Source organism: Macrotis lagotis, chromosome 1 (assembly GCF_037893015.1).
Source record: "Macrotis lagotis isolate mMagLag1 chromosome 1, bilby.v1.9.chrom.fasta, whole genome shotgun sequence".
NCBI lineage: Eukaryota > Metazoa > Chordata > Mammalia > Peramelemorphia > Peramelidae > Macrotis > Macrotis lagotis.
In genome coordinates, this window is record NC_133658.1 from 450,412,232 (window position 1) to 450,422,120 (window position 9,889).

The window sequence follows — 9,889 nt, forward strand, 5'->3', positions numbered from 1 at the left end:
GAAAAATCAAGAATAGAGAATGCTTTAGGCCTGAAGATAGGTTGATGTTTTGATGCTCTAATAGGGAAGACTGATTCTTCTAACTCTACTTATGCTACTAAATTTATCTTTTATTCTTACTCAAATTCTAGAACATATTATTAAAGCCATGGTTTGTGATCTTGGACAGTCAAGTAAAATGATAAAGACTAAACTAGTACAAGTTCATTAAGAACAGGTAACGGGGAAAATAGGTTATGCCAGATTACTTTCATTTCTTTTTTTCAGTATGATTACCAGACTAGTATCTTAGTGGAATTCAGTAGCTAGGATTCCTTAGGGCTGGATTTGAGAAAGAGATTTTACAAAATCTTTCAAAACATAAACAAGATCTTTTTGGACAAGGGGAAGAGAAATGACTGAAATATAGAGTCAGGCAAATTTAGAATAGATTGAATGGAAAGACTCAAGAGTAATCATTAATGGGTCAATGTCAATCTAGGAAGAGGTCTCATTAGGGTTTTCAATAGTTACCTTATCCTTTCTGCTCAACTTTTTTGTCAGTTACTTGAAGTCAATGGAAGAAAAGATCCCTGCCAATTTGTTATCCCATATAAGATAGGTTACCTTCCCTCTAAAAGGCAAAGTTGTGCTTTAGTCTTGGTTGGTCATAGGGATTAAGGCTTTAACCCAAGGGTATAAGACCAACTCATAAAGAGTTAAGCACACTTCAGACTTGACTTGAACATTCCAAAGCCTTGAAAGTTCACTTATCCTACCTTACTGGGGTCCTTTATGGAGAGAAGGGCCATGTCTGAGTTAGGAATTTACCTTTGCTAAATATCCTTTCTGCTCCAGAACTAAGAATCCTTTTATTAACTATTAAATGTGCTACAAGTACTTCATTTCATTCCAATCTTGAACCTAAACTACCAGACCAGGCTGAATAAAAACTAGTCTTTAATATTTTGGCAAGATTGGGTCAAAATGGTATCATGTCCCACAATTGATTTAAGCAAGAGAGGAACAATGCAAAGGCAAAGGATGGGAGTTAATAACATAGCCAGATAGCAGTGTGGCACCTTGTGGAAAGAGCCCTTCTGATGGCATATAAAGTCCTTTCAATGGAACAGAAAGAACCTCTTGCCTCAGCATCTCCCCTGTGATTCAAAGCAATTAGCTCAGTATTGGATGTTAAAGGAGGTTAACAAAAAGGCTAAAGAAACAACAGGTCCAAAATTCCCTTATCACTGTTAATGATCCTTGAGAAATTTTCCAGCACAAGGAAAAGAAAGGCATAATCAGCAACTAGAAATAAAGTTCTTGTAAAGTAGTGCCATGATGGCAGAGAAGTGGAACTGGTAACAGCACAATTTAAAGGAGTAATGTTGATATGTGTAGAGACCTAAAGGCTTCAGACAGGAACCCACAAGCCAAGGGCAAAAAATATAGTCTCTGACCCAAAGGTCTTGCTTTGTTGTTATTCAGTCATTTCAGTCATGTCCATCTCTTCATCACCCTATTTTGGGGTTTTCTTGGCAAAGATACTGGAGTGGTTTGCCATTTCCTTCTACAGCTCATTTTATAGATGAGGCATATAGGGTTAAATGACTTGACCAGAGTAACACAGTTACTGTGTGAGGTTAGATTTGAACTCACTAAAACGAATTTTCTGACACCATCCTCTGTGCCACCTAGCCGCCCAGTGTTTTGCTGGAAAGAGTTAAATCCTGCTGAGAATAGAAGAAAGAGAATGAGTTGGAATTAAGCATGAAAATTGCGAACTGCCATTAATGGTAAGAAAACTGCTGGCTTATATTCCATAACTTTCCTCTCATCACTCAGTTTCCTTTACAGAAGGATGGCTAAGTTCTGACCACGAAGGACTTGGCAGAAGAGGAAATGGCAGAAAAAGTTTAAAGAACTGAGTCCTTGGAACAGTGGTTGAGTAAAAACCTGGTCTAATATATAGCCAATGCAGGCTCCTTTTCTATTCCAAAGTTCCATGGTTTAGGGTGATTACAAAGGACTTACTTTTGCAAAGTCATTTAAATCTTTTTGGGGTTCTGCCTGAGGCCTTCCTATGACCCTTTTTAAGTGAGTAAGATGGACAGTTGGTAATACTTATGTAGAACATTCTTTATTAATGGTCTGCAATAGAAGGGAAGAAATTTTTAAGAAATGGGTTTCTGGACAGAGCAGTCTTCACTCATATGGCATGAGGTTTTAGCAATGGACTCTTCTGCCCACCATCATATAGTAATGGATAAATCATTGTGGTATTTAAGCAATCACACCAGCTTTGTGGACAACTGTAGTTGATGCAAATGGCAGTCTGTAGGTGGAAAAAGTAATGCTGTTTGGTTGTGGTTCCTGAAACAAGGGATTAGAGAGGCCACTAAGGGTTGGATTATAGTGATACTGGTGAAATTGTACAACTATATTTGGCAAAGGAGTCCACAAAGGTCCTTTGTCCCCAACCCAAGTGTAACACATCTAAGGGCAGAAACATCATGAGCTCTTGAGACTTAGTACCTATAGATCTTTTTGGTCACCTCTAGTAATTACTGTAGGTAGAGCTAAAGTGAAGTCCTTTAGAGTTGTCTGAGCCATTCCAGGATTTAATATCAAACAATAACAAGTCCCCAGGTAGAGGTGTGTGTGAGAAAGATATTTCCTCACTAGTGATAAAGATGAAGAAGGCTGGAATATTTCACTATTACCAACTCTTCTTACAAAATCTCTGTGTATCCTATTAAGGCAGGCAGGTAGCACAAGTGAATAAAGGTGACATGCCAACTGCAGAAGCTGTTTCTCACCTGGTTAATGTAATGGATTAGATACCTCAAGCTGCAATAAGTGGTTTGGAGTTTTTAATCTCACCAATGCCCCCTCCCCAATTATGTATCTAAGTCTAGCCAGGAACAGATTTTCACCTGGAAAGGAGTCCAATATGCCTTTACTATCTTTCCCTTGTTGACCTGAAAATTTTCCCTCATAATGCCATAGTCTGGTAAGTAGAAACCTAAAATGACTCCACTTTTGGAGAGGACTGGTGTTCATCACTATCTTGTTGACATAATATGGCTCAAGCTAGATGAAGCCATGCTGGCAGAGGACTGGTGAGTAAGAAAGCCTTGAAGGGGAGGTCTGATAAGATCTTCATTTACATTAATTACCAGATGTTAGTCATTGAGTCTTGTCAAGTGGTCTGGGGTTTAGAAAAGACTGGAATGGATAATCCTTTTCCAGTCAAGCATAATGGAGGTTGCCAGTGTCTTCATCATTTGTGGGGTTAATGAATATTATGTCCCTTCTTGAAATGAGATAGGATGATGTCCTTATGAGACTGTCAGAAGGTGGGAGTGTAGAACCATTGCCTACCTTAATATAGGGCCTATGGTGCTTTGTTATGCTAAGTAGGGATAAATAATAAGGATAAGATACTTCTCCTGCTTAATGGGGTTCTTATCCCAAATAGTTCTCTACTTATTCCCAAATAGCAAATTGGTCCCCTGTCCCATCTCAGAGCAAAAGATTTGTCCCTACTAAATAACAGCTTTGTCATCATGCCTTTGTGTATCAGAACTGGATATCTCACCTCCCAAAAGCCATGTTTATATCAAATCAAAGCAATCCTAATGCAAGGGAGGGTTCTCTGATTCCATTGTTTCTCAAATCCAGCCTTCAGGAAGACTTAACTAAAACAGACTATTTGGGGGCAGAATTCTAGTTGATTATCTCTGATATTTCTTTATTCTGTCCCCAGGCCTTGGGCTATCTACCCACCCAGCATATTTCAAACACCCTGAGGAAATGGTTCAGGTTACTCTAATACAGTGAAACCTCTTGGGAGACTAAGAGGTAGATAGTATAGTTGGAAGGTGATTTGCTGGTTACCTAAAAGGGCAGCCCATAAAAAGTCAGTGCCTCTTAGACCCTAACAATCATGTGATTCACTCCCCTATCCAGATACATTTCTGTACAAAGACAATATGTATACTTTATCCCTGATGTTCGTAAAAATAAGTTTATTTTTTTAACTTTCACTAATTATTAAATGAAAAATTATTATTATTTTTAAATTATTTCATTTCAATCTCAAACCTAAACTGTCAGGCAGGTCTGATATACAATAAAGGCATAGATGGCATACTTGTCAGCCTTATAGATGACAGAAAACCAGGAAGGATAACTAAGATGCTAAGCAACAAACTCAGGAGCCAAAAAGATCATAGCAGGCCAGAAGAATGGGCTATATCTGATAATAAAAATGACATTTACATAGCACTTTATTCTTAAAGCACTTTACATATACTAAATCATTTGATCCCCCAAACAATCCTAAAGGTAAGTATTATAGTTTCCTCTTTTACAGATGAGGAAACTGAAGCTTAGAGAAGGTAAAGAGCTGTTGATGGTCACAATTATTGTTTCAGAGGTAGTATTTAAAACCAAATTTTCATAACTTTAAACTCCAGCAATATTCTATTCAATATGTCCTGCTATCTCCAAAGCATGGTAAAAGTCCATAACTAAAAAACACACCTGCACCAATAAAGTATGGGCAATGTGTGACTGGACAATGATTCATCTGAAAAAGGTTCAATACTTTTAATGGACTATAATATAGCTCAAGATGAGTAAGTGGTATATGTAACATGGCAGTCAAAAAAGCTTGTATTAGCAGGATTCTACTGCCAGGATGATGATGGTAAAAACCCTGAAATATTCTATTCTGGTCAGATCATATCTAGCATAATGTGTATAGTTCTGTATGCTACAGCTAATGAAGAATATTAATAAACTGTAGAGTATTCAAGAGGGTGACCAAGAAATGAGGATACTGAAGCCAGGATGAAATGAACTGGAAAGGACCTTAGAGGTCATTCTAATATAATCTTAAGCAAAATATAAATGGTACTAGTTGGACTACATGATCTTCTTTGAGTTCTCCTTTAAAATAAAGGTAATCAAATACAAATATTTTTATAAAAGGTTGTCTGAAAAGGAAAGACTATTTTGCTTGATCTCAAAGAGCAGAAAGTGGAACAAAAGGGGGGGGGGGAAGTTGCAGAGAGTCAGATTTCATTAGAAGAATAAACTTCCTAAAAATGAGATCTAACTAAAAGTAGGAGAAGCTATTTTAAAGGACTGGGGGTTTCCTGCCAAGGGAAGGAGTGGGAGTAGGGGGTGGGGGAGTACCATCAAGGAGGATGGTCTCCAAGTGGAGGATAAATGATTACTTGTTTTTTTTAAAATAATTTTATTTTTCTTTAAAACCATTCTTGAATTTCTTGCTGTTATCCCCATTATCTCTGGGGAGTCCACAAGATTCTTTCATCAGGCACTACTGATTCATTTTCCTTGATACTTTGTTTTTTTTCTGTTGAGATTTTACTCATTTTTTTCTAGAATCTAATCTAATGGCTTATCTATATGTGCAATGGATTTTTATTGAGGATTTTTCTTCTTTTCATTTTTTAGGCATTTTAGTATTTTCATTGTTTGTCCTTTCATTCTTATCTCTTCCTCTCCCCACTTCTACAGCAGCATGGCACACAATGGAAAGGCACAGACTATGGAGTCAAAGGCCCTGTCTTCAAATCCTACCTTAGACAAATACTAGAGTGACCTTAATTAAACAAATCACCTGATTTCCTTGGGATGTTTTCCTCATCTGTAAAAAAGAAATGGCTGGACTCCTACAGCTCTGCTGCTGGGATGATAAGGGACCTAGGGTGAGTGGGGAGTTAGTTCATAGGATAAGCAGGATGGGTTCCAGACCAGATCTCAGGAAAAAAAAAACAGCAGAGAGAAAGAGAGGGAGGAAGGGGTGGGGGGGTGGGGATAGTGAGTGAGAGTGAGAGTAAGAGTCAGAGAGAGAGAGAGAGAGAAAGAGATTGTGTGTCTCTGTCTACTTGTGAGTCTGTACACAACCAGTCTCAAGTGGTTTTTGGTCCCACTTGTTAGGTCCAATATTCATCTCTAGTCTGTGGATCTCAGTGTAGGGTACTTAGCATGTTTTTGTATGCATCCTATTGCCCAATTTCTTCTTAAGCTCTCCTTTTTTCCTTCCTATGGCTTGGTAGAATCAGCAGCTGCTACTTATTGTGGGATGAGGGGGGTTGGGGGTACCAATCTTAAATCTAGGCCTCAGTAACCAGGCAGTATATTTTTAGGCCACTAATTCCTTCCTCCCCTCCTCCTTTCCTTCAGTTGATTAGGCAGAATCAGTATCTTCTGCTTTCTGTGTAGTGGTGGGAGGGTAATGGAAGCATTCAGCCAAGATCATTACAGCTACAAAGCATCTAAGACCAGACTGAGTCACAAACTGCTGTTCACAATGGCAGATAGTCAGTCATTGTGTCATGAGATCTCTAGGTTATAAAGTTCTCCATTGTTAATACATAAGTTCTTTATATTGTTCAGGACTGGGGGGAGGAGGAGGGATGTGAAATCAGCTGGAATTAATCTATTTCTATCATATTTCTTTGTTTTTGAGGTTAGTAAAAAAAGGAGTATAAAACCCCTCAGCTATTTATATATTTTGCTGGTAACATAATTAGATGGGTTAGTTGTAAAGGATATTGTATGATATTGTATTCATGAAGTCTTGGAACTGGAAAGGACCTTAGAGGTCATTCTAATGTAATCTTAAGCAAAATATGAATGGTGCAAGCTGGACTACATGATCTTTGAGTTCCACTTTGAATCTGAAATTCTATCATTTTAAAAATCCTATGGAGTTCCAAATCAACAACAATCTTTCTTTTGTTTGGATTCTGTAAAAGGAATTTTCTTCAACATTGGAAAACCTCTTAGGTAAAGCTATTTTCCAAGTTTTGTCTCACTTGGTGTCAAAAATCATATCATAGAACAAAATTATCTAGGTATTCACATCTCTCAAAATTATAAAATTTTAATGGGTTCATAGGCAACAGACACTTCATTAAAGGTTAGTCCTTAGATCTATGTGCATTTTCCTCAGTCAAATGCTTTTTAAACATAAACAAATAAGTTTAAGTGATCTCTTATAATCCATATGCCTTTCAGGCCAAATGTGAGTCTATAAAGGTGTGGTCAGCAATGAAAACTGACTTTTATCTTCTAATTATCAAATATCCTCAATATAAAGAGAAAGTAAGTATAACCTACTTTCAAAAATTTTTAAAAGATGAGAAAATCAGGAATATGAGTAAGTAGTATCTGATGCTTTCTTTGTTGATTTTTATCATCTTAATTTTTTTCATCCTTTTGGCAATTCCTCCTTTGAGAGATCTTAAAATCTGACCTAAAATGCTTTTAAAACTGTCCCCTTCTGCTTGGATTTCTTTTCTCTGTGCGTAGTCAGGCCCAGTCACTTCATCTCAAGTGCCATTGTAACTCCCTCATATTATACACCAAGAAAGACAATCCAATTGTGATCTTTCTTTTACGTAACCAATTAGAATACAATGTTAAAGAAATAACATTTCTGTTCCATTTGATAATCTGTTGTCCTTCCATTTTCAACATAAAAATGTATTTCACATGATCTGACTTTCCTAGAACTCACAGCAAACTCTTCTCTACTCCCAGCACTTCTAAAGTTTCATTTTTATTTTACATTCTCTCTAGCACTAGGTTGCATTATTTGAGTGGACCATTTTTTTTTTATTCTTTTCGTATGAGCGTAGTTAAGAATTTAATCATCTGTTTAATGAATGTCAACAGTTTACTTCGGAAAAAAAATGAACCTTATAAAAGAAAAGAGACAAAAAGAAAAAATCAATATCCGGTTAAAGAGCTAAGTTTATGATGCACTTAGAAATGCTAATTATTCTTCACGTTCCTGGGGGAGGCCGAGGGATCCTAGGGCCCGAGACGCTGCTGGGGTGTTTGTTTACCTGCGGGCCTGGTGCAGGCCGGAGTGGGCTCGCCACGGGCCCCTGTCGTCCGCCCGGTGTCATCCCCTCCCCGGGGACCACGACACCCCACCGCGCCCGCTCTTAGAAGCCGGTTTCCACCCCCTCATCCCGGGCCCCTTACCATCCCAGCACCAGGCCGGTGGTCACAATAAAGCAGGTGAAGACCACGGCGATGTAAAAGAGTGGTGAGTACTCGTAGAGCATCACCAGAAACACAGCAGCCATCGGGTAAAGTCGGCCAGGATGCCAGCCCGGTCCGGTCCCGACCCGACTGAAGCGGCCCCGGAAATCCTCCGGACTACGGGGAGCCGGCGCGGACAAACCTGCGGCCTTCGCCTGCTCCCGGGGCCGAGGTCGGGAAGGAAGCCCGGCCTCCGACTACGTCAAGCCCAGACGACCAATCAGGCCATCGACTGTCTGCAGAGCCCGCCCCTTCCCCTTGGCAATGGAAATAATCACTTCCACGGTCCTCGGGCGGTGAAAGAGAGCAGACTCGGAGGAAACCGCCTCGACTCCGCTTTGCGATTCCGTGTGGCTTTCAAGATGGCCTAGCGGACCTAAGTTTTAGACAGGAGGTCGGAAGGCGGCGGAGAATCGGCGATAGATAAGGCGATGAGAAAATCATCCACGCGGGCCGGGCAGCGATGGATTCCTGGAAGCTGATGAGATCGCGAACTGGGAGAAGAGGCCCGGGGTGGCCTCCCCAGGGCCACGCGGGGCCTGGATGGGACTGAAGGGGGGCAAAGCTGCAAGAAGTGCGGCCCCCCTGCCCCCCAGAGTCGCCAAGACTACAAGGGACGGCTGTGGGGGCAGGGGCTGACCTTGGCTGTTGGGGGCCGCCCCGGCGCCGAAGCCCGTGGAACAAGTCGTTCTCATCCGTCCATTCCGCTAGGGGAGTCCTCACATGCCTGGGATAGCACCTTTCCCTCCGCCACCCCCTAAACCACCCTGCTCCCCGAAAACTTAACTAGATCCCTCGTTTGTCCGGGTGGCCACTGCGGGCGCTACAGCTTCTTGGAGCCACAAGTGAGAGTTTTTGGAAAGCAGCCCCAAAAAGGATGTGGCCGCCCTCACACTACATTCCACCCCACGCGAAAATACAAAGAAGACTAACAGTCTTCAGACAGGAGAAGTAGGAGGTAGTGTAGTGTCACAAAAAACTAAAGAACAGAGAGAGGATACTGGATGGTGTCAAAGACTGCAGGGAAGTTGAGAAGATGAGAATTGAAAGGTCAATTAAACTTTGGCAATCAAGAGATTACAACTTTGGAGAGAGCAGTTTTGATTGAATGATCACTTTAGAACTCAGATTATAGTGAGGACTTTAGACACAAAGTGGAGGAGAGATATGAGACAAAAACTGGCAGGGGAGGGATGGATCAAATGAAAGGTTTTTTGAGGATAGAAGAGACATGAGCATCTTTGTAGGCAGTTGGTCAGAGTCAGTAGTCAAGGAGAGATTGAACATGAGTGAGACTGAGAATGATTAGGGAGACTTGGGTAAAATGGGATGAAATGAGGGTTTTACCCTGGGACGTTGAAAGGCCTCCTTTTATGAGGAGGGAAATAGTGGCAGAAGGCATCTGGGTGATATGAAATGAGAAAGAGGGGAGAAGTAATTTATTATTTTTTTTTTTGCAAATGATCCTAATTTAGAAGGTTCTCAGCTAGGACAGTAGGGACAAATATAGCCATGGGAGTTTTGAGGAGGGACGGTAAAATTTGGAAGAGCTGCTGTGGTGAGAGGGATAGTAACTTATTAAGGAGTTGTTAAAGGAGTGCCCTGCATTAGTAAGGGCCCAGTTGAATTTATGTAGCATAAATTTCTGTGAACCCAAGTCAGCACAATTTTGTCTTTTTTTCCTCCAGTTTCATTCAGTAGTCTCAAAACTTAGGCTCGGCAGGGCAAGATCAGTGACAGACACAAAAGAAGGAAGTATAGAGTTGAACTGGTTCACCAGGAGTCAAGATAAGGAAGTGAAGATGGTGTAACTAGTGCA

The 9,889-nt window shown here is 40.5% G+C and overlaps 1 protein-coding gene across 2 annotated transcripts in view; it reads right to left on the reverse strand.

Moving 5' to 3' along the window:
- Positions 1 to 8,261, reverse strand: part of CGRRF1 (cell growth regulator with ring finger domain 1) — an 80,262-nt gene extending 72,001 nt beyond the window's left edge. Inside the window, exon 1 of one of the 2 annotated variants that reach the window (XR_012473920.1) lies at positions 8,011 to 8,261. Coding sequence is in view for 1 of the 2 variants with exons in the window: in XM_074213461.1 (XP_074069562.1) it covers positions 8,011 to 8,114 (104 nt within the window). In the remaining variant the exon portion in view is untranslated. The remainder of the gene's footprint in view (positions 1 to 8,010) is intronic. The other variant, XM_074213461.1, reaches the window with a different exon arrangement.
- Positions 8,262 to 9,889: the final 1,628 nt, after the last annotated feature.